Source organism: Prionailurus bengalensis, chromosome B3 (assembly GCF_016509475.1).
Source record: "Prionailurus bengalensis isolate Pbe53 chromosome B3, Fcat_Pben_1.1_paternal_pri, whole genome shotgun sequence".
Lineage (NCBI taxonomy): Eukaryota > Metazoa > Chordata > Mammalia > Carnivora > Felidae > Prionailurus > Prionailurus bengalensis.
The window spans coordinates 82,103,303-82,127,767 of record NC_057355.1 but is presented as its reverse complement, the minus strand read 5'-3'; the positions used below and the strand labels follow the sequence as shown (position 1 = coordinate 82,127,767).

General features: G+C 35.7%; 1 protein-coding gene across 5 annotated transcripts in view; it reads right to left on the bottom strand.

Moving 5' to 3' along the window:
* ARHGAP5 (Rho GTPase activating protein 5) overlaps positions 1–24,465 on the bottom strand; it is an 82,622-nt gene that overhangs the window by 45,898 nt on the left and 12,259 nt on the right. For all 5 annotated transcript variants that reach the window (XM_043554353.1, XM_043554352.1, XM_043554354.1 and 2 more), the window contains exon 2: positions 19,561–23,448. In XM_043554353.1, coding sequence (XP_043410288.1) covers positions 19,561–23,280 — 3,720 coding nt within the window. In that variant the 5' untranslated portion in view covers positions 23,281–23,448. The remainder of the gene's footprint in view (positions 1–19,560; positions 23,449–24,465) is intronic.

Here is a 24,465-nt window from a genome sequence, read left to right as displayed (position 1 = left end):
CTGTCTTCTAGTTCCTGCCCAGTATTCCCAATCCCTTATACTGCTGTTTCTACCCACAACACTACATACTTTACTCATGTATTTTTATTATATTATTATTATATCTTTTGGTGCCCCCCTGCTATAATTTCAGCTCCAAACAAGGACAGGGGTTTTTATCTGCTCTGTTCATGAACATACTCCAAAGATCTAGTATAGTGCCTGTAAAAAAGAAAGTACAAAGGGATTTGAGATCTCTTCTGAAATAATGAACACCAATGTAGATTAAATTAAATGATCTCATCATGTAATAACAATGATAAAAAAAATAGGAATGAACCATCAAGTTACAGATATATCATATTCAACTCAGTAAGCTTCAAAGAATCTTAACATCCAGACAGAAGAAATCAAGAACCAACAGTACAGGGAAAACATCAGGCTAGCTTTAAAGTTCTCAGGAAAACTAGAAGTCAGAAGATTCACCTATAGGAATGTTAACAGGAAAAAGATGGTCAAGAATTCTTTACCTAGCTAGTATGCCAAATCAGATTTGCGTAACAACCAACAATAACCTTTTTTAAAGTTCTCAAATATGTAATAATTAGTATTTAAATTATAGCAAACTCCTGAAAAATCTTAAAACACATGATGAATAGCACTGATAATAAAGAACTTATATGTGAAGAATTTGTGTTATGGAAAAAAGAATGAACACTGTATATAGTTAAACACACAGAACTAGTTCTAAGTTACAGTGGTGTGGCTATATAACAAAACATTACCTACAGTTCTGTGGCTAAAGCTACAAAATGTAAAAATAACTAGATAATAGGCCAGAACCAAAAGCCTCAACATACTCTAAAAGATAAGGGGAAAAGATAAGAGATCATGTAATTGTGCTAATGCATGACAAAATATTATGATAGACTATTAGGAAAGGTAAAAAAGATAAGTAAAATAGAGGTTCAATATATATTTAATGACAAAAATAAGTGGCACACTAACAGTTCCTTCATTTTTCTTTCTTACCTTTTTTTTCCCTACTAATGTAGAATAAAAATAGGAAACAAGAAAAAAAGCAAACTGAAACTTACAAAAATAAATATAAATGGAGTAAGATTAACTATAAAAGACTCTCAGACTTGGTACAAAATTAAACCCAATTACACACATGCCATTGAAACAAAGGATCTCCTAAGAGTTGAAAATAAAAGGACAGGAAAATGACTTTTTTTTTTTTTTTAAAGGAGCAATGTTAACATTGGAGTTGTCTTCAAGGCTAAATTCTTTGAACTATACAAAGAGTTACCACTAATTCTCTACTCCTTCTCTTCTATAACATTTGTCCCTCCCCAGGTCATTCTTCTGAACATATAAATACTCTCTAATACCTGTCATTTTTATTATTTTAATTATGTATTTTTTAATATTTATTTTTGAGAGAGAGAGAGAGAGCGTGCAAGCGAGTGAACCTGGAAGGGACAGAGATAGAGGGAGAGAGAGAACCTCAAATAGGCTCTGCACCTTCAGGGCGGAGCCTAACTCAGGACCCATGAAAGGTGAGTTCATGACCTGAGCACAAATCACGAGTCAAGGCTTAACTGACTGAGTCACCCAGGTACCCTCTACCACCTGTCATCTTTGAAAACAAACATGAAAACCCTTTTGATTCCACATTAACTTCTAGCTATTACCCCAATTTTGCTCCTTTTCTTTTTCTTGGCTTTTTAAGATATGTTAATTTCAGTTAATTAACACACAGTGTTATGTATTAGTTTCAGTTGTCTTACTCCCTTTTACAGCAAAACTTCTTGGAGATGCCATCTACATCTACTATTTTTCACATCCCATTCTTCCATCCGGTTTTCTCTTCCATTCTGTTTTCTCTTCCATTCTATGTAATTTCTTAAGATTAGATACTTCCACACTACCAAATTAAAAAGAAACAATTCTCTTCATCCTTGTTGAGCTCTAAGTAACATTCTTTCCTGACTACTTCTTTAAACACTTGCTCTCTTCGCTCCCATTTCACTACTGTTGGCTCAAAGGATTCCTTTTTCAGTTTCACCTGCCAACAACTCTTCCTGGTTTACTCAAACTCAGTTCTGAGCTCCCCATTCTTCTCTGACTATACTGTACCCATAGGTGAATTCATCTAATCCCTAGCTGTAAATCTCCTTACATCCTGACAATGACAACTTTTCTTCTAAGTACCAGATTCATACATGTAACCTTTATAATTTCACTGGGATCTCGACCTAGATATTTTAACATAAAACATAAAAAGCACAAAACAGACATCTTGATTCCCTTTGGTCTGAAACCTTTCACCCTAGTCTTCACTATCTCAGTAAATCTATCCACTGGTTTAGACCATAAATCTTGGAGTCAATCTTGATTTTTCCCTTTTCCCTTACTCTCCATAGCAATTGCACAAGAAGCCCTGTTGGTATTACTTCCAAAATACTATGGAGAAACTGTCCATTTTTCCCTTTTTTGGTACCTGTATTGACAAAATACAGTGATAGTACATGATAAATAGATGCTCAGTAAACACTGACAGAAGCACACAAAATTACAAACAGGAACCAGAGAAAGCTTTTACCATATAAGATTTGTTAATAAATACACAAAGTACTGTTTGTTGGTGTACTTACCAGTTTATGCAAAGTTTCATTATACCTAATTCCGCAGATCTATTTATAAAAGTCACTATATGCATGTACCTAAGCTATAAAATCAGGATTTGCACAGAATAATTATTACACATCATAAAATTACAAGAAGAATTAAACAGCCAACTCTATAGGAATTCATTTGGATGTAAGGTGATGTACTTTCAATAGTGTATAAGAACTGAGCACCATGTGCATAGCATCATGCTAGGTATTGTGCAAAACACAAAAATTGCTGCAAGTAAGGTTAATGCTCTCAAGAAATATGTTATTATAAAGAAAACAAATCTAACTACCTATCATTTAATTAACAGCACATAAAAAATAGTATGTGACTAAGTGTCAAAATAATTGGATGCAAGGCTTAAATTCAGACTTCAAAAGGCAGAACTTAAAAAGTAAGAGATGAAGTTCAGGGATATTTCAGGAATGTAGAAAAGAATCTGGTCTGTAGGTCACTTACTTTCTCATCTGAACATTTGGGTGCCTACCATATGTCAGCATAAGAACTCAGAAATCACTAGAAACTGCCAATTATTTACTGCTATACACTACGTACTTGGTAATATTACATGTATAATCTTAACTGTCACAATAACTCTAAGACAGCTACTGTTTTGCATCTATTTAACACCTATTTCAGTACACCTGGAATGTGCCGGCACAAATAATGTGGATAGAAAGGAAGGTAAGGACCACACTGCAAAGGGGTTCAGGTATGTCCCTAAGAAATATGAACTTTACACAGAGGCCACAAAACATATTTTGCAGAGAGATTAGGCATTTCTATTTCAGTATTATTCCTCAGAAAGCAACATAAAACAACAGTGTGAAGCAATGGTAAACAGGAGACATAGAAACGTAAGTTACTGTACCACCTATGCTAATGAAGCTGTGGAAAAACTGGATCCATCACACACTGCTAGTGGGAATCTAAAATGGTACACCCACTCTGGCAAATAGGCTGGCAGTTTCTCCTAACACTAAATATGAAAATACCAAATGACCCAGTGTAAACTCTTGGGCATTATCCCAGAGAAATGAAAACTTGTATTTATATAAAAATTTGTACAAAATTTGTATAAAATTTTACAGTTTACAGCTACTTTGTTCATAATAGCCCAAAACTAGAAAGAACATATATCCATCAACAGGTTAAGTAACTGTGGTATATCCACACCATGGAAATATTACTCAGGAAAATTTTAAAAAAAGGAAAAAAAGAAGGACAAACTATAGATTTATGGCAACAACTTGACTGAATCTCAAGGGAATCATGGTAAAAAAAAAAAAAAAAAAGGTCAATCCCATAAAGTTGCATATGGTATGATTCTATTTATATATAATATTCTGGAACTGGCAAAATTAAGAAATGAGAAAGTGTAAAACAAATTAGTGGTTGCCAGGGGTTATGGATGGGATTGTGGGAGGGGAGGGCATAGCTATAAAAAGACACCAGAAGAGATCTGTTGGTGATAGACTGTTTTGCACCTTGCAGTAGTCAATATACAAACCTACCCCATGTGAATAACTGCACAGAACTAAACACACACACACACACACACACACACACACACACACACACACACACAGTACAAGTAAACTCGGGGAAAACTAAGATTTGTGAATCATATTAATGTCAATACCCTGGTTGTGATATTGTATTACAATTTTTGCAAGATGTTACATTTGTGGGAAACTGGGCAAAGGGTGTATGAGATCTTTTGGCATTATTTTATAGGAGCATGTCAACCTATAATTATCTCATATTAAAATTGCTATTTTGAAAAAGGTCATTAGTGGCTCATTTGGTTCAGCAACCGACTCGATTTCAGCTCAGGTCATGATCCCAGGGTCATGGGATCAAGCCCCACATTGGGCTCTGTGCTAAACATGGGGCCTTTTGGGATTCTCGCTCTCTCTGCCCCTCTCCCCTGCTCATGCTCTCTTGGAAGAAAAAAAGAAAAAGAAAGAAAGAAAAGAAGAAAGAAAAGATTACTGCAATAACGTAAGTAAGAAATTATGACAAATTTTAGACTGGGACAATGGGGGCACCTGGGTAGCTCAGTCAGTTCAGGGCCCAACTTCGGCTCAGGTCATGATCTCACGGTTTGTGGATTGGAGCCCCGTGTTGGGCTCTGTGCTGACAGCTCAGAGCCTGGGGCCTGCTTTGGATTCTGTGTCTTCCTCTCTTTCTGCCCCTCCATCTCTCTCAAAAATAAACATTAAAAAAATTTTTTAAAGACTAGGACAATGAAATGTAAGCAATGTATTTTATAGCAGAATAAAGATCAGCTAAGTAGGATAAACAGCAATTGCATGTAGCTTTGGCCCACAGTAGCTCCTTCCTGAAAATACATTCTCATCCAATCATGTTAAGGAGAGGGAAGTAAAATCTATGACCTATGAGGAAATCTTGCCTTTCATAAAGAGCAGGTACACACATGCCTTGTATGACTGACTTCTAGAATCTCACAGGAATTTCCTTAAAGACCACATTCTGCTACACAGGATTTCTCAACTTCCATATTATTGACATTTTGGGCTGTATAACTCTTTGTTGTGGGAGAGTGCCACAAACATTAAGACGTTTAGCAGAATCCCTGGCTTCTACCCAATAGCTACCAGTAGCGACTCCCTACCCCAGTTATGAGAGCCAAAAATGTTTCCAGACATTGCCAGATGTACCCTGGAGGGCAAAACTGACCCTCGTTGAGAACAATCGTGCTAGGCTAATAAAAACAAGGATGAAGGACTCAAGTTTGGGAGATAGCTAGAGACAGATTTCTGGGAAGTGTGAGAATTTTAACTTTAAAAAAGGTCAATAGGTAACTCAAGATTGAGAAATAGTACTGTAAGGTACACAAAGATGAATGATAATCAGAACTTTCCTCAAAAAGCTTACAGTGTAGTAAGAAAAAAACTACAAAGTGATAAAACTACTACAAAGTGATTACTTTAGGTGAGAGGAGTAAGTATTATATCATATCACACACTTACGTCAGTATAAGAAAGAAGCCTTAGGGCAGCTCAGTCAGGAAAGTGTCCGCTCTTGATCTCAAGGTCATGAGTTCAAAGCCCCACATTGGGCATGGAAAAGGAAAAGGGAAAGGGAAAAGGGGAAAGGGAAAAAGAAAAAGAAAAGAAAAAGAGAAGAAAAGCCTTAAATGGAAGCCAGGACTCCCCGAAGGCTTCTTCAATCCTTTTTCAAAAAGTCTATAAAAGCTGTAGGTGCTAGCTCAGAGTATAAACACACTTTGGAAATCAGGGATATTGTGAAGGCTCTTTCACACCCTTTAAGCTACCACTCAGCAAAAAGAAGGAAGAGACAGTAACTGAGGATAAATAAATGTGGTCTGGGTTCTTGTTCATACTAACAGACAAACTGGTTTCTAGCAATGATTCATCTCTAAGATGCCATCTTCCTATAAAGCATTTCAATATAAATTATCTACCTGGTAGTTATTTTATTAATGCCATTAACAACTTCAGCAACCAAAAAATAAACATGGAATCATTTGGGGAGGGTCCTAGCAAAACATCTAGCTATTTAAAAGAAATAATGGTTGGGACGCCTGGGTGGCTCAGTCAGTTGGGCGTCCGACTTCAGCTCAGGTCACGATCTCGCGGTCCATGAGTTCGAGCCCGGCGTCGGGCTCTGGGCTGATGGCTCAGAGCCTGGAGCCTGCTTCCGATTCTGTGTCTCCCTCTCTCTCTGCCCCTCCCCCGTTCATGCTCTGTCTCTCTCTGTCCCAAAAATAAATAAACGTTAAAAAATTTTAAATAAATAAATAAATAAATAAATAAATAAATAAATAAAATAAAAGAAATAATGGATGGCTTTCCTCCCAGTTTCCTCAAATACATAGAATTAACTGTATTCACATAAAAATATGTTTTCTATTATATCCACCACTCCATTATTTTTAAATTTTTATTTATTTTGAGAGAGAAAGCACAAGAGCAAGCAGGGAAGAGGCAGAGAGACAGGGAGAGAGAATCCCAAGCAGGCTCCACAAGATCATGAACAGAGCCGAAATCAAGAGTTGGGACACTTACTGACTGAGCCCCCCAGAAGCCCCCCAGCACTTCCTTTTAAAACCACTGATTTTTCTTTTGTTTCACAACTAATCTGTTAGGTACTTTGTTACTCTAACGATTATCAATCAGAGCATCAATAGATAAATTTTTCAGTGTGTCTTCTTCCTTCCTCATTATCAACAGAGGTTCTTTTTTTTTTTTTTAACGTTTATTTATTTTTGAGACAGAGAGAGACACAGCATGAACGGGGGAGGGGCAGAGAGAGAGGGAGACACAGAATCGGAAGCAGGCTCCAGGCTCTGAGCCATCAGCCCAGAGCCCGACGCGGGGCTCGAACTCGCGGACAGCGAGATCGTGACCTGAGCTGAAGTCGGACGCTTAACCGACTGAGCCACCCAGGCGCCCCTCAACAGAGGTTCTTAAGCTAGAGTCCACAGCTTTAGAAAATATATGAAACCCTTAAAATTTTGTGCATGTGCATTTTTCCAGGGAAAATACCCAAACCTTTCCTCAAATTTTCAAAGGTTAAGAACAATTCCCCTGAAGCTCAAAACAATTACTTTATAAAAAATGTTCGAAGTTTACCTTCCACATGGATAAAGTTAGATACACTCACATCACTTTTGTTACACTTATATTTTGTCCTTAAAAATTGGAAACATCAAAAATTACTATTTTTAAAAAGCAGTCTTTTGGGGTTTTTCTTTTCACACTCATAAATTAAGTCATTTTTACTCGAGGACTCCTTTACAACATCAGCTGAGATGACAAGAAAACATTAGAGTTAGAAATCATAAAACTATACCTATTACAGAAATAACTCTTCTAGGATTAAAGTGGGACAATTTGTAGTATACCAAATTTTGGAGTACATAAAAGTGACAGCCCTGTAAAATTACCCGTAAGTCTTAGAACAGTAACAACAGACCACGGATAGAAAATTATAAGCTTTAATTTTCTATGTTAACAGAGTTAAGTGACTCCTTGATATATTAACATATTCTAACAATTACAATCAGTGTGCTGTAGAATTAAGAGTAATTTCAATACTGGGGTGCCTGGGCGGCTCAGTCAGACAAGTGTCTGTCTGACTTCAGCTCAGGTCATGATCTCGCAGTTTGCAGGTGTGAACCACGCATTGGGCTCTGTGCTGATGGCTCAGAGCCTGGAGCCTGTTTCAGATTCTGCGTCCCCCCTCTTTCTCTATCCCTCTCTCTCTCTCAAAAATAAACATTAAAAAAAGTTAAAAAAACAAAATTTCAGAATTTGTGCTATGCCAGTTTTTGCTAAACATTCAAAATATGCTGTTATGAAAGCAAAGAAAAAAAGTTTGAAAAGAATGCCACACTGGAGAAATTTACGTTTTAATTTTCTTAAATTTATTTATTTATTTTTTGAAAGAAAGAGTAAGCATATGTGATGGACAGAGGGAAAGAGAGAGACAAAATCACAAGCAAGATCCACACTGACAGCACAGAGTCTGACGCGGAGCTTGGGGACTCAATCTCACAAACTGGGAGATCATGACCTGAACCAAAATCAAGAGTTTGACACTTAACCAAATGACCAATCCAGGTGCCATTCCATTTGCTTCTAAGTTAGTAAAAAAAAAAAAAAGCACACCAATGATACAAGTATTTAAATTAAGCCTCATTAGAACACATGAGTAAAATAAATATACTTTAAAAACTGACCCATATAGGGGCTGACCCTGGAGGCTCAATCAGTTAAGCATCCCAACTTCAGCTCGGGTTATGATCACACAATTTGTGGGTTCAAGCCCTGCATTAGGCTCTGTACAGACAGCTCAGACCCTGGAGCCTACTTCAGATTTTGTGTCTCCCTCTGTCTCTCTGCCCCTCCCTCACTTTGGCGGTCTCTCAAAAATAAACAAACATTAAAAAAAAAAAAAAAAACCTTACCCATCTAGTTACTTTTCAATATGAATTTGAAAAGTTAAAAATCATGGTCAAATGGACAGCACACATAAATAGCAAATTGTAAAACATAAACAGAAATACTCACATAATATATCCACACCTATGTAATGTCATAAATTGATGTATCTGGCACCAGAAACGTCACCAACTTTATGAGAAATTTTAGGAACTTCATGTAAATAATCAGGCATAGACCAATTTAGCCAGTAGCCAGTAAGAAAGCAATTGAAATGGTTACTAAAGAACACCTCACCAAATGCTTTCCAAATGAGAATGGAAATATTAAAGAACCATAAGTTCTGCTAAATCTCAATGTAAGTGTAAAATGTTTAATTTTCAACAACAAATTTTACTAGACTTAATTCCTTGACAGCAGAGCCCACACACCAATTCATTCCTGTACCCTTAACTTCAAACAGTGCTCAAGCATAGTGGGCATTCAATAAGATGTTCATAGAATAAATTGACAGTTTCCTTAAGTCAAAACTAAATGGTAATTACTTAAAAAAAAAAAAAAAAGCACACACACATAAAGGGTTCTTTTTCACCACTACAAAAACAAAGCCACATACTCATACTGACTTCAACTGACAACAGTCAACATACTGTATCAGGCCATAAAAATGTATTATAAACAAGATATAAATCTTCCTTGTAACAGATATTATGGTTTTCATCCCCTAACAAATTACCCAATTTGGGGGAAAGGCAACTCCACCCAAAGTTCTAGGGATAAAGGCTCAGGCCTATATTTAGTACCATAAACTCTATTCTCCCGGCCAGAGTTCCCTGGCTACAAATGGGTACAGTCCCAAATCAAGATACATAGTCTAGAAAAGATGCTGATTGAGGAGAGTCTGGGAAACCAGCTTTCCCTTTCTTCTGAATATATCACCTTTACAAGAGTGACCCACACTCTCTCTCCCCTAAGGAATATCTGCAAGATAATAATCAATATAATGGGTACTCTGCCAACAAGAAAACTAAGGTACTCTCCCAAAATATGTATAAAATAGAAAACCTGAAACTTCCAAGCAGTTCAAGGCTCTGTTAAATGACCTTGCTCATTAAACAAAGTCTAAGCTTACTCTATCTGTATCTGATCTAAAAGTATTGTTCTTTCTACAGTAAGCTTTTTAGCATCCAATTTTTATTTAGCCTTAATTAAAATTCTTTAAAGAATTTCAGTTTTTCTCAGATGTGAACACTGATAGTCCATCAAATTAACTGTCAACAAGTTAAGGGATACACACTAGAAGTGAAACCCAAACTTACCCTGTAACTTATGCATTTTGATACAGACAAAACAGTTCAATGCAGATATATATCTCATTCTTATATCTGGAATGAACAATTTATAAATCAAAAAAAAATTCTTGCCACCACTGTTTGATTAACAGTATATTTAAAAGTACTGTGTTTAATAAAGACAGATTCTACAAGTCAGAAGTAAAAACTAAACCTAAGATTCATTACATTCAAAAGAATCTAAAGTATTAATAGCAGGCATCAATTCACTATTTATTAATATTAAATTAACATTTTGTGACTCATTACATACATAGGCATCTACCTCTTTGGTTTTTTTTAAAGGTAACATGCCTATTTTGGTATTCTTCCTCAAACCGTATTACAAGGGCTAAAGCAGCAGAATCTTCTAAGGCATTATCTCAGAATCAGGTTTAGTAAGAAAGAAGCAGTAAAATACATCGAGAAGAATACAGACTAGAAGCAACATTTGAGAATAAAAGAGGAATTGGTAGTCACTAATATAAATAAGAGGATGAAAAGACTCAGGACCTGGAAATAAGACAGAAAAACAGTATTAAAAGAAGCTGAAATACCAACTCACTCTAATGCACCATAAAATTCAACAAATAATTTACTATTTCCGATCTGAGTCAAGCTAGCGTAACAGAAATAGATACTGAAGAAAAACCAAACTGGCTTGATCACAGGTATACCTCATTTCATTGAATAAGTGTATTAAAAACTGGCAATTTTACCAATGCAACTCAAATTTCTCATTCAGTTCACGGTCTTAAAGCACTTTTTCAAACACCTGTAAGTTATGAAATCAATTCAGTAGGTCACAACCAGCACCTCTTTATTTCACTGTAATGGACTAGAAAATCAAAATAATGTATACAGTATTATTTTTTGAGATTTCATTTATGGAGAAATATTTATGTGTATGATATAAACAAAGTAATTCTGATGGTTGCAATCAAGAAATTTCTTAAAAGGTTTTGATTTCATAACTAACACTAAACTCATTTTGGAGCAGAGAATAAAGGACGATCAAACATAAAGCCTTCTTTGATTGGCAGGAATGACAAATAAGCCCACTTTAAGAGAAACAGATCTTCCTTAGATGCCACTAATGCCCAAAAGTCGTAACTTTTTAGGTATTAAGGAATCTGAAAAAAGGTTTTTAAGACTACAGCTCCCATCTTGGAATCAAAGAACGAAGATAAACAGAATGACCTCTCCTCTTAGAGGGGAAAAAAAAAAACAAATGTATAAACTTGGGTTCAGAATTCATAAGAGTATTTAATTTAAAAATGAATATAGAAACTAATCCACCATAATGGAACAAAAGACTAGTCATTCAACACTGGCAGTTCCTCAAGGCTCTGGTAGGCACTCCTCTGTACTCCCAAGGTCAATTTCATCTGCCATCTCTACTTCAGTGTGTCCTAAATATGTATCTCCAACTCAGACCTCTCCTGTGAGAACATCTAACTGCCAAATTAACATCTCCACTTGAACTCTAAAACCAAAGTTATAATTTCCACTCCCCAACTCTAAACCTGGTAAATCTCTAATGTTCTACATCATAAACAGCATCAACACTGTTAAAGCTGCATAAGCCAGAAACCAAGAAGGTATCTTTCCTATCTCATTTACCATTCTCACTCTTTCTCCCCAAACAATACACCATCAAATCTTAGAGATTTTAGGTACTCTTAAATCCATCTCATTCCCTCCACTGCCATCATTCTCCCTTCCCACTCCAACTACTCAAAAGTTTTCATCATGATTTATTTAGATAACTGTAATATGCTAATTGGTCTTCCATGGCTCAACCCATTCACCACATGGAAACCAAGTGATTTCAAATCCATCCACTGTCTAGTGTATCACTTCAAAGCTAAATAACAGAAATGTCTAACAATGCTAAAAAGGTCCAAGTCTAGTCCCAACTAGCGAGTCTCTCCTTGTACTACTCTTTCCCACAGAACTAAGAGTCAGCAATTCAGCCTGCTGCCTGTGTTTATACTGCAACAGCAGATCTGAACAGTTGTAACAGAGGCTACGTTACCTGCAAAGCCTAAAATACTACCTGACTCTATGGAAAGTATGCCAGTACCTTCCTTAGATTAATGACCACTTACAGTGACCTCTTTAAAGAACATACCACATTCCCTCTCACAACATGAACACTCTATTCATTCAGCATTAAATAGTCTTCCAACCATCCAACCATTCCACTGGTTAAGTCCTATTAACCCATCATATCTGACTTAAAATGACACTTCTCAGGGAGGCCTTTCCTCACCCTCTACACTAGCACATCTCAATTCAGATAAGCCACATTTCAATAGCCCCGTTGGCTACCATACTGGAATAACAGTTCCAAGACAGAAGACTAGATGTTTTGAGGTGTACTTTTCTATTGGTCAATATGCCTATCTCTGTGCCAATACCAGTCTTACATGCTAAAGTTTTACGTTATCTGATAAAATAAGCACATACACCCATCACCACCACTCCACCTCTGCCTTTCTTCTTAAGTGGCCTATTCTAGGAGCACCTGGGTGGCTCAGTTAAGCATCTGACTCTTCATTTCGGCTCAGGTAATGATATCGCAATTCATGGGTTTAAGCAGAACCTGCTTGGGTTTCTCGCTCTCTCTCCCTCCCTCCTTCCGCCCCTCTCTTGCTATCTCTCAAAAATAAATAAACTTTTTTTTTTAAAAAGTGTCCTATTCTAGGCTCTTTACTCTTCCATACATGGGTTAAAAACACTGTGTGAAGTAACCTGAAAAACCCTGACACTCTGAATGAAACACTGAATCCAGAGATTAGTCTGAAAGCAATGACTTCTTCAAAATATGCTATATTCGTGGACAGGAAAGCACTAGAGTTCCCCATTTATTTAGATCTTTTTCACTGTTTTTCAATACCTTTCCACATAGTGGTGTGCACATGTTATAATTACTCCCAGGCACTGGATAATCTACCATGCTTCTGTAACTAGTATCTTCTCCAATTATTTTTACTATTTATTCCCAATATACAGAGAAGCAATTGACTTTTGGTAACTGATATTACTCAAACTATTTCTGTTAACTCCTCTACTACCATTAATTTATTTGTAGATCCTTTATGGCTTTTACATAGACAATCACATCAGCCAATAATGACAATTTTGCTTCCTCCATTCTAATATTCATGCATTTAATTTTTTTTATTTTATTGCTTTGACTAGCACCTCCACATAATACTGAAGAAAGTGGTGACAGTGTGTACATTATCTTGTTCCCGGTTGAAAAGAGAGTCCATTTCCCCATTTAGGGCATTTGTTGCAGGATATTTGTTGCAGATTTCAATTGTTTATTTGTAGAAACCTTTTTTCCAAGTTAAGGTTCTTATCTATTCATAATATAGTTTTCTATGAATTAAATTTAATAAAATGCCTTTCATACACTGTTGCTGCATGTTTTTTGCTATTATATGTCCAAAATCCCTTATCTAAAACCCTTGAGGAAAATATGTTTTAGCATTTGGAAGTTTTTAGTCATTAGCCATAATGTACAGTACAAAAACTGTCAATTATGTAACCCCATTAAAGTGTGGGTCGGTTCTGCAGTGAACTGTATGGATATTTACTCTAAATAAGATCAGCAATGATTAAAAATAGCCTCAAATAAGATTCTGCAACCAAGAGCAGGTCAAATCAGATTGTGTCGCAAAGTTTGAAAAAAAATAACAAAAACAAAAAACTTGGTTTTCAGAAGTTGTTGGATTTCAAAACTGCAGTCAAGGGCCTGTGGACCTGTATTTGTATTTCATTTAGGATTTTTGCATGTACACTCCCCTAAGCAAAACAGGACTATAATTTTCCTTTCTTATACCATCCTTGTCTGATTCTGAAATTAAGACTAGATGACTTCAAGAAAATGAATTAAAGAACGTATTCTCCTGCTTTCTGTTTTCTGGAATAGTTTGAAGAACACTGAAATCATCCATTCCTTGAAAAGTCTCCTATCAAATGATCTAAGCCTAGCATTTTTGTGCAAGATAAAACTATTACTCCACAACTTATGGGACTGGGGTGCCTGGGTGGCTCAGTTGGTTATGTGTCTGACTCTTGACTTTGGCTCAGGTCATGATCTCAGAGTCGTGAGATTGAGCCCTACATCATGTTTGCACTGGATGTGGTGCCTGCTTAAGATTCTCTCTCTCTCCCTCCTCCACCCCCCATTGCGTTCACTCTCCTTCTTTTAAAAACAACAATAAAAATAGTTATGGGATTATTCAAAGCTTTCTTGTCTGTATTTTTCTGAGTTTGTGTTAATTTTGTTTAAACTTTCAAATATGCTGACATAAAACTGTTGATAGTATTCTATTATCTTTTTTTTAAGTATTTTTTTTTTAATGTTTACTTTTGAAAGAGACAGAGAGAGAAACAGAGCATGAGCAGTAGAGGGGCAGAGAGAAGGAGCCACAGAATCTGAAGCAGGTTCCAGGCTCTGAGCTGTTCGCACAGAGCGCGACGCAGGGCTCAAACTCATGAACTGTGAGATGATGACCTGAGCTGAAGTCAGACACTTAATCAACTGAGCTACCCAGGTGCCCCAATGTTCTATTATTTTTTAATCTATCTGTGATTATGTTCCCTTTTTCATTGTCAGTATTTAATTATGCCTTCTCTTTTTTTCTGATTAATCTTGAAGGACATTTGTCTACTTTTCTAGTCTTCTTAAAGAGTCAACTTTTAGCTTTATTGACTTCTCATTTGGTTTCTGTAGCTCTCTAACTTCAAAAATGAATATGTAAGGAAGCTCGGTCAGTAGATGACGTGACTCCTGATCCTGGGGTTCTAAGTTCGAGCTCCACTTTGGGTATACAGATTACTTAAAAAAATAAGTAAAAATAAACGGAGTATATACATCAGCTTCCCACCTAGACTATGTGAGGCCAATCACTTCCCTACCTGCAACCTGAAATCCAACACAACTTTCCTTACTCCTCAGGCCTTGCTTAACTAACTGCTTTTGGATTTAAACTAGCTCTTCAACTTAGCAGATTTTTATAAATGCAGTGTTATTTCACAATATCCCCAAAATAAGGGCAGTTTCCTATCATCTCTCACCTTACTTAGTAACAATTTTATGCCTCTGTAAACATGATTTTCCCCACCTAAAATCTTTTCTCCTTCTTTAAAGCCAACCAAAATACCCCAAACTGGTGACGTACCTCTTTCTTCATGAAGCTTTGTGAAATTAACTATAAACTCTAGGGTAATAGCTCAGCCTGTATTCCTTTAATATTTATATTTAAGTGATACTATCAAAAAATAGTGTACATACTTTATTTAACAAATTTACTAATGCGTCAGGCACTGCTATAAATAAATATGAACTGATTTTTCATAGCAGTCCCAAGAAATATGTTTATTTCCATTTTCCTAGTTGGAAGTGCAGAATGATTACACACTTACACAGCTAGTAAATGACAGAGCCTGGATTCAAATCCCAGAAGTCTGGCTCCAACAAACCATGTGCCCTTAACTATGCTTCCTTAAATTGTTCTAGTAGTACTTTCTTAACACTGCCCCAAGCACAAGGTATGGTCTCTCTAACTACCATTTAAACTCTTTAAGGGGATGTGTGTTCTTTTTTTTATATCCTTCAACAACTTTCTGCACAGACTTTAAGTGTTTAGCAGGTTATTAGCTAATGCTTACTGAACTGAAACATGAGACAACAATTACTCAAGTCCAGCTTACATAATGAAAATAATTTTTAGGAAAATTAAGTTGCACTAAAGTGCTCCAGCCTTGCTTGGAAAAAAAAAATATTATGGATAACTTATATAAAGTTAGCTTTGGAGTGAGCTAAGACATATACTGTGCATATATACACACAAATCCATAAAATATAGCTGTGGTCCAACACTGTTTCTGTAAAATTTCACTGTAAACTATGTTTATCTTTTTAAGATCACAGGTATAGAAACTAAACATTTAAGCGATAAATTAAAAAATTAAAAATTATTTACAGACCTAAGAACTTCTAAAATAGAATTTCTTCAATTTTCTTAGAGTTCAAATATTCTAATACATGAATCTAAAAACTAAAGCAATGTTATATGAAAGTACAAGGAAATTCTAAAATAGCTCTAAAGATTAAAATAGCACAAACTACCGTGAGTTAAGTCAACTGAAGGCAGATTATAAATACGACCCAAAGCCAATGCATCACTTCAATAGAAGTGAGGACAAGACTGACACCAAATGAAAAGAGGTACATTATACAAAAGGCTGAGTAGAAGCAAATATATGAACCACTGCAAGTGAAGAAGAAGAGAACCTAGGCCCATGTTTCTCTGTGGAATAATAACAAAAATTAAAGACAAATTACTGTATTTAGTGATTTTAAGATGTGGTGAATGTAAATACCACCATTACTTTATGTATCTTTAAAAAAGAAACAATAAAATCCTGTATTAATTATAATATCAATTAACATTGGATATTAGATTCAGTAAAATTCTTATCTTCCTGAACTTCCTCAACTTAGGATGGGGTTATATCCTGCTCAACCCATTGTAAGTTGAAAATACGTATCATTTCCCGGGGCGCCTGGGTGGCGCAGTCGGTTAAGCGTCCGACTTCAGCCAGGTCATGAACTCACGGTCCGTGGGTTCGAGCCCCGTGTCGGGCTCTGGGCTGATGGCTCAGAGCCTGGAGCCTGTTTCCGATTCTGTGTCTCCCTCTCTCTCTGCCCCCCACCCCCACCCCGTTCATGCTCTGTCTCGCTCTGTCCCAAAAATAAATAAAAAACGTTGAAAAAAAAATTAAAAAAAAAAAAAAGAAAATACGTATCATTAAATCAAAAAACCACTTAATATACCTCACACGTCTAACATCATAGCTTAGCCTATCCTACCTCAAATGCTCTCAAAACACATTAGTCTACAGTTGGGCAAAATCACATAACACAAAGACTATGCTATTAGTAAGTGATGAATATTCTGAAATGTACTGAATACTGTACTGAAATGAAAAACAGAATGATTTTGTGGCAAAGAATGGTTGTTTACCCCTCATGACTGCATGGCTGAATGGAGCTGCAGCTTGCTACCATTGCCCGGCATCACAAGAATATTGTACTACATCTCACTAGCCCAGGAAAAGACCAAAATTCAAAATTCTAAGTATGGTTTCTATTGAATGTGCTACTGCTTTTGCACTATCATAAAGCTGAAAAATCTTAGTTGGAACCATCCTAAGTCAAGGACCATGTGTATAATTAAGTGACTATGTAAGACAAATCATGTATGAGAAACATTTAATTCAAGGAATATTATTACTGAACTAACTGAAATCAGGTAATGTGCTAAAATTTCAGAATATAAATACAAATTTGGTATATTCCTTCCTCACAGTGCTCATAGTTAAGAAATTAACACTAAAATAACTATAGTAATAATAAATATCGAGTCATTTATGTCTTTGGAATTCAACTGTTGAACATTTTTACCCTAAAGAAATGACCTAGGGGTGCCTGGGTGGCTCAGTATGTTAAATGTCTGACTTCAGCCCAGGTTATGATCTCACAGTTCATGGGTTTGGGCCCCACATCAGGCTCTGTGCTGACAGCTCAGAACCTGGAGCCTGCTTCAGATTCTAGGTCTCCTTCTCTCTCTGCCCCTCCCCGTGCTCACTCGCATGCTCTCTCAAAAATAAAACATTTAAAAAAGAAAATAATCGAAAAAGAACAATCTTTCATGCAAATTGGCCACTGCAATAAAAAAATGATAGCAAAATTAAAAACCTAGAAGCCTAGCCACCCAGTTTTAAAACAATTTGTTAAATGGAAAACAATGTAATAAGTAAAGGTATTAACTGAAATACTATGGAGCAATATGGAAAAATGCAACTAAGTGAAAAAAATAAAAAAGCACATACACACTACTACTGCAACTAAATAAAAATAAGGAATAATGGGGAAATATAAAGAAAACTATTGAGAAAGATGTTGAAAACCTAAGTGTTTGCTCATAGATTGTATATTAAATAATAGTACTACACTATCATTAAATTTCCTCATTTTGGTATCTGTACTGTTACTATTTAAGAGAATGTTCTTGTTCTCACAAAATGAAGTATTTAATGGTAGAAAGAGTCCAACATCTCCAATTTAACCTCAAAGGGCTCAAAACAATAAACCTCAATACACACACACACACATCAAATAGATCAAGGAAGCAGGACAAAATGTTTCCTGAGGGTAAATCTCAGTAAAGAATATACAAAAGCTTTTATCCTTCCTGCAACTATTCTTCAAGTTGAAATTATAATAAAAAGTTACCGGGGCGCCTGGGTGGCTCAGTCGATTGAGCGTCCGACTTCAGCTTGGGTCATGATCTCACAGTCTCTGAGTTCAAGCCCTGCGTCAGGGTCTGTGCTGACAGCTCAGAGCCCGGGGCCTCTTTCAGATTCTGTGTCTCCCTCTCTCTCTAACCCTCCCCCGTTCATGCTCTGTCTCTCTCTGTCTCAAAAAGTAAATAAACGTTAAAAAAAAAATTAAAAAAAAAAGTTACCAAAACACTTAGTAAACTTATGATCAAAAATAGAAAAATAACACACATATACACAAAAGCAATTTAAAATGGAAAGGCTGTAAATGCTTTATTTTTGTTAATATGCATTAAGTAGTTTTAATAACATAAGAAAAAATGCTGAAGTCTTTTGGTGGTGATAAAATGTATAGTAAAAACTAGTGATTAATAGCTGAGTATGAAAGATCGTTAGCTAGTAGCATGTGTTGTGAGTACCTGCTGTAAATATGTACTAAGATGATGGACATACATAACTGATGAAAAAATTATCAACATGGACAATGAAAGCCTGCTGAAAGACTATCTTAAAATCATAAAAAATCTGAAGAAAGTTTATGCACACTCAAGAGTCAAAGAGTACTGGAAGTAAAGGTGCTAAGGTACCACTGTGATAAAGATCTAATTAAAATTATTAATTATAACTTTAATAGCATACATATTTAAGCTTTTAATGCTTAATACCATCAGGTAAATTAATATCTACTGAAAATGGATACTGTATTGCTATTTGGTCAGAACGTTACAATTCAAACTTCAGAAACCTTTCTGCATGTCTTTAGGCATTACACCACCATCCACAAAGAAGCTTCCTGGAACTGTAAATTCCAAAATTGTGAATAATTTCCAATATTACAAATTATTATATTTTAGTATCTTTGATACTGGTAGGTCAAATTAATTTTGTAAAACTGCTAGGTCAAGAAGGCAAAAAGATAAATGGGATACGTAAAAACAAAAAAAAGAGCAAAATCACTTTATATCTCCGTTTCTAAAAGGAAAATAAGCATATTCACCTAGAATAATTACACTGAAGAATAAGAATTCAAACTTCTACACTAAAGACACAAGTAAAAAATAATGCAATTTAAAAAGTAATGAAAATAATTCACCCTCACAAAATACTAAAAACATTAAAAAAGAGCTAATTATTTACCGAATGACCTAATGCAGCCTAAGTTCTCAATAATATTCAATTCGTTACCTTAAAAAATATGTATTTTAAAAGGCAAAACAAACATCTTCATAAACATTATTAGTGTTTAGTAAAGTTTTATAAGTTAAACTTACCTTTTTATCTTCTTTTACTTTGTGGGTTTTCTTCTTCATTTTCTTATCATCTAATTCCTGGTCTGAAGTGATTGCAGGATTATCAATACCACCTTTCCAAGTTTCAACAGGAGAAAGAAGTGGATCTTCTTCACTTCCACGATGTCTTCCTTTTCTTTTTGTTTTAGAAGTGGTGAAAGCCTCATCATCACTTGCATCTGAATGTGTTCTTCTATAGTACGACTTGGCTTTACTAAACAGGGTTTTAGATTTATATTTGTATTTTGAAGGCCTCCTTTCCCCATGACTTTTTGAGGTTCTATCAGAAAATCCATTTTCTTCATCTCCTTGGGTGTTATTTACAAATGAGTTTCGAATTTTAATAATGCGAGTCTGACTATCATCTGGGACAACATATATCTCATCAGAATAGCCCTTCTGTTTGAAAATTGTGTCAATGGGTTCCGCATAGTTATCTGAAGGATCCATATCTTCAGGATGTGCCAAAGGTACCCGGGAAGTCTGTTTTCTTGGATTTTTACCAATACCAGCTTCAATTGTTTTTAAGAGGTTTGGATCCAGTTTTTTCACATTTGTCTTAGGTACAACTGGTTTAGGTTTAATAGGTGGAGGCACTTTATGGTTGCGTTCATGGTCATGACAGTTTGGGGTGCTATGAATAGGATATTCATTTCCTTCTAAATCTAATCTGTATCTGGAACGGTCACTAGGTGTTGGAAGCAACTGTACATCATCCCCAATCGGACTATAAGGAGGTGGTGCTTCTGTATCATCATCTGAATCAGGGTAGTTGTTATAGGGGAAACAGTCTCTGGGAGATGGTAGAAAAACATCCTCACTTTGATGGGTTGATTCCCTTGTATTATCAGATAAATAGGAATTTTCTATCATATTTTTTTTCTCTAGAACATCACTGAAAAACAGTGTAAAGACCTCAGTTTGTCGATGATATTGAGATAAAGAATACAGTGCTGTAAACTTAGCAGTGATCTCAGTTGCAATGTGTTCTCCTTCAGTCATTAACTCCTTGATAGCCTCATTTTCAAAAAAATCTGCTTGGCTGTCAGTAACTGCCACCAGCTGTACAGGAATGGTGTCTTGAACTTCTGATAGAAATGCTCGAAGCATTCCCATTGACGCTTTCCGTTTGGCAGAATAAACTAATATATACCCATGAACTAGTTCATCTTTCCTTACCCCAATTGAAGAATGGTATGATAATATTGTGATCTGTATTCGCCTCCTTTTTTCACCAATGATTTTATCAAGCATTAGGGAATTATTCTGTCCAGCTTGAGCAGCACTACAAGAATGAGAATCAAGGAAGGGTGAAAGAATAAGATCCACACTAAAGGGATCACCACACATGGCACACATGACAATTCTCAAGTCAGCTTCTGATACATCCTTACTGGTGGGAACTGGGCTCACCACATCTAAATTATGCTTAACTGATTCTAATACTCCTCTTAGAGCTTGCTTTATTTGGGTTTCATTAAATTTACGAGGATATGTACCAGGAGGTACATCTACAAAAGGACATTGTAACTTGTTTGCCAACTGTTGCCCTTGGTGCCTGAGAATTGGTAGATTCTTACTCATGGAATCTCTCTGATTAGCCAGAATTAATGTAAATGGAAGATTTGCCATGTATTTATCTTTTCTGATCTGAGAAGCTTCAGTTCTTATTTTTCCAATAAATTCTCCAATAAAATTCAGTGACTCAATGGAATTAAATACACAGAAGCACCCATGTGGTTTAAAGGCAGCAGTCCACAATTGACTTAAGAAGTAAGGCGACTTGGCATCAACTGGCCGAAGATCAAGTTCATAAATTTTTCCATCTAAGGCATACTCATCATCAGTGGATTGTGTTCTTATCTCATTTGCTAGTTCTTGGGCAAGGCCATCCTTCCCTAAAATGAAAAGGTTAACTTTATCTATATTGGTACTATCATGATACAACCGTAAGCGGCCATGATCCAACTGCAAAAGACTACTGGCAAGTACTTGCTCTACTTTAATGTCTGTACAATTTTGGCCACTAAGACAGGTTTCTTTAGTGGGGTGATAAACAAACCCTATGTGCTTAAGTAGAAGAGATTCCCTATCAGGTGCAAGTTTCTGTAAAGCTTTATATCTAGGTTCTTCACTCAAAACTGTATGAATTTCACTCATTTTATCTGAACTAGGTGTTGCATTAAGATCTAAATCATAAAAAAGTTCAGAGTGCTCAAAAAGCATTTCCTGAAACTCTTCTTTGGCTTTTTCAACTATTTCTCGCTGATGCCTACCATACACCTCTTTGCTATCGGCCTCTGTGATGTACTTGAAGGCTTCATCCTCCATAACAAAGCACATAACTTCTTCCCACGGCTGCCCAGGTGAAATGAACTGAATTTTTTCCAAAGTCTTTTTGAATTTTTCCTTCATTTCTACCCTTCTTTTCTCTGATATTAGATGTTGTACATGGTTCTGATAGACTTTCTCAGCTTCTAAAGTGCTCAGGAGGTCAAATGGGATTCGTCTATCATTAATTTTGTCTATATGGTCAGTTTCATCCCAAGGTGTTTTTTCTAGCACCACAAAACATAACTGAAAGTCTGCTCTCTTTTCCAACAACTTCAAAGCTTCTGACCAATTCAAATGTTCAATCTCTTCTAAGTTTGGCAAAAGAGTATTAAAAGCTCTTGGTAAAGTATTTATATATTCTTCTCTCCTTTTTCTTATGTGTTCTTGTTTAAGTTGTTCTATATGTTTTGAGAATGTATTTCTGGCCTTTCTTGTTCCCTCTAAGTTGATGTATTCTTCATAATCAGGATGATTTTTTAATTTATTACTAACAGTTTTCCAAGTTGCATGATAATCTCTCACAGTCTGCACAAGTTTTTCAAACTTATCTGTTGCTGTGACAACAAGTTGTCGCTGTGTTTTATAAGCATCCAGATAGGGAATAATTTTAGGTTTGCCACGAGTTTTATCCAACATTTGTACCAGTGCAGTGAAACATGTCTCGATGTTGACATTAAATCGTGCTGATGTTTCCACTACAAGAAGGTTCTTTTTGTTTGAAGCAAATGCCTGAACTTCTCTAAGATAATGATCCACGCACTCATCACATTTAGTTGCTGCTATTATTACAGGCTTTTTTGATTTTGATAGTTGGACAAAAAGATTATTCACAAATTTAAGTTGATCATCAAACTTCCTATTGCATCCCTGACTCACATCAATGCACAGTAAAAACCCATCTACATTGAGCTTCCCTTCGGGCATTTGCTTCTGCTCAAAGTCTTGTTCCAAGCCCAGCTGATCAGTGCAAATGTACATTAGTTTTTCTGCTGACTGCAATTTAGAGGCAGCTGCACGTTTTATATATGGTTGCAAATTCGTACTCCGATGAGGCAAGAAAGTCTGGTCATCAATGAACTCTGTTTGTTCAATGACATGAATTTTGCATTCTACTCCATCTTCACCATTTTGTGTTATGTCACCCCAGTACAAAAAGTGATCATTGTTTACTACTCGTCCTCCAAAGTCAATGGTGCTAAGCACAGAAGTATGCTCTGGGTAATATTCATCTGCTTTTGAGCGTACAAATCTATTGCACAAACAAGACTTTCCAACTCCACAGTTACCTTTGTCTTTTTCAGTCCCAGAGAGTCCAACTACACTGATCGTATAGGATGGGGGGCGAGGCTCTTTGTTTTTTGCCATCATAACTCTCTTCTCATGTCTCTACATTCATAAAGATAACCAGATATACTTCTCATTCTGAAAATAAAATCATCTCAAAATACAGATCCGAAAGTTCAGAACTATATTTGGTTCTTTGTACTTCCCTCATTTCTATGCAGAAAGGTCTTCAAGATCATAACGATCATCTTCCTGGAAAGAGGAGAAAAAGGACAAAACTTAATCAGGAATTACATATTAAATTATATACATACTACAGATGTTCGTAACAAAGCACTATGGATATTAACGTTACATGTATTTTAGGTCTGAAACCACCATTAAACACTGCTTATGATTTACCATTATAAATGCAACCGGACTTCAAAATTTAAGAGAAATCTAATAATTAAAATAATTACATACAAAATTTAATGTTTCACAAGCTCTAAACTAAGCCCCTACTGACCAAATGTGCGTTTTGTCTCTATTCCTTCCTAGAAGTTTGAAGAAACAACTAGTCCTTTCCCCTCCCTCAATTTTCCTGCCTTCTGTGACTGGAGGTATGTTTGCTGATAACTAAAGCAACTAGTTGCCTTAACAACTCCCTCACAACTTTCAAAACAACCTGCTTTCTATTACATTATTCCCCAAAACTTGTTCCCTAAAATGGAATTTCATACAAACTTAGCAAGATGTTAGAATTAAATAAAATTTTTAAAGTTTCAACATGCTCCTGTGAAATCTATAAAATTTTATGGCCAAAAACAAATTTAAAATATTCACACACTTCAATAGATAAGTAGAAATGGACAGTTAATACAAATACTGAGAGTATTTAACCAGACCAAAGTTTCTCAAACTATCAAAGGATCAATTTTTATTTCATATCTGCACGTTCAATTTTGCAAAATGCAATAAATGCAGTTTTTTAAAAATCCAAGCCCCAATTATTAGATTGAAGAGACATAACATCACTGTCAAATTATTTCTAAATGTTCTTGATTTCTGTATTTATTTCCTCTAAGAGTAGCTACAAGAAGCTCATGGACCACATTTTAAGTAGCAGTAAGCTAAAGAATTTGGAGATTATATATTTGAGATAATCTTCTACAAGTATTTGATACACTAGCAACATTAAATAACATGGAAGAACTACATGCAATTTAATTTAGGTTATTTATGTGGAAGCAATGAATCAGTCTTTTAGAATAATCTTATTTATAGATT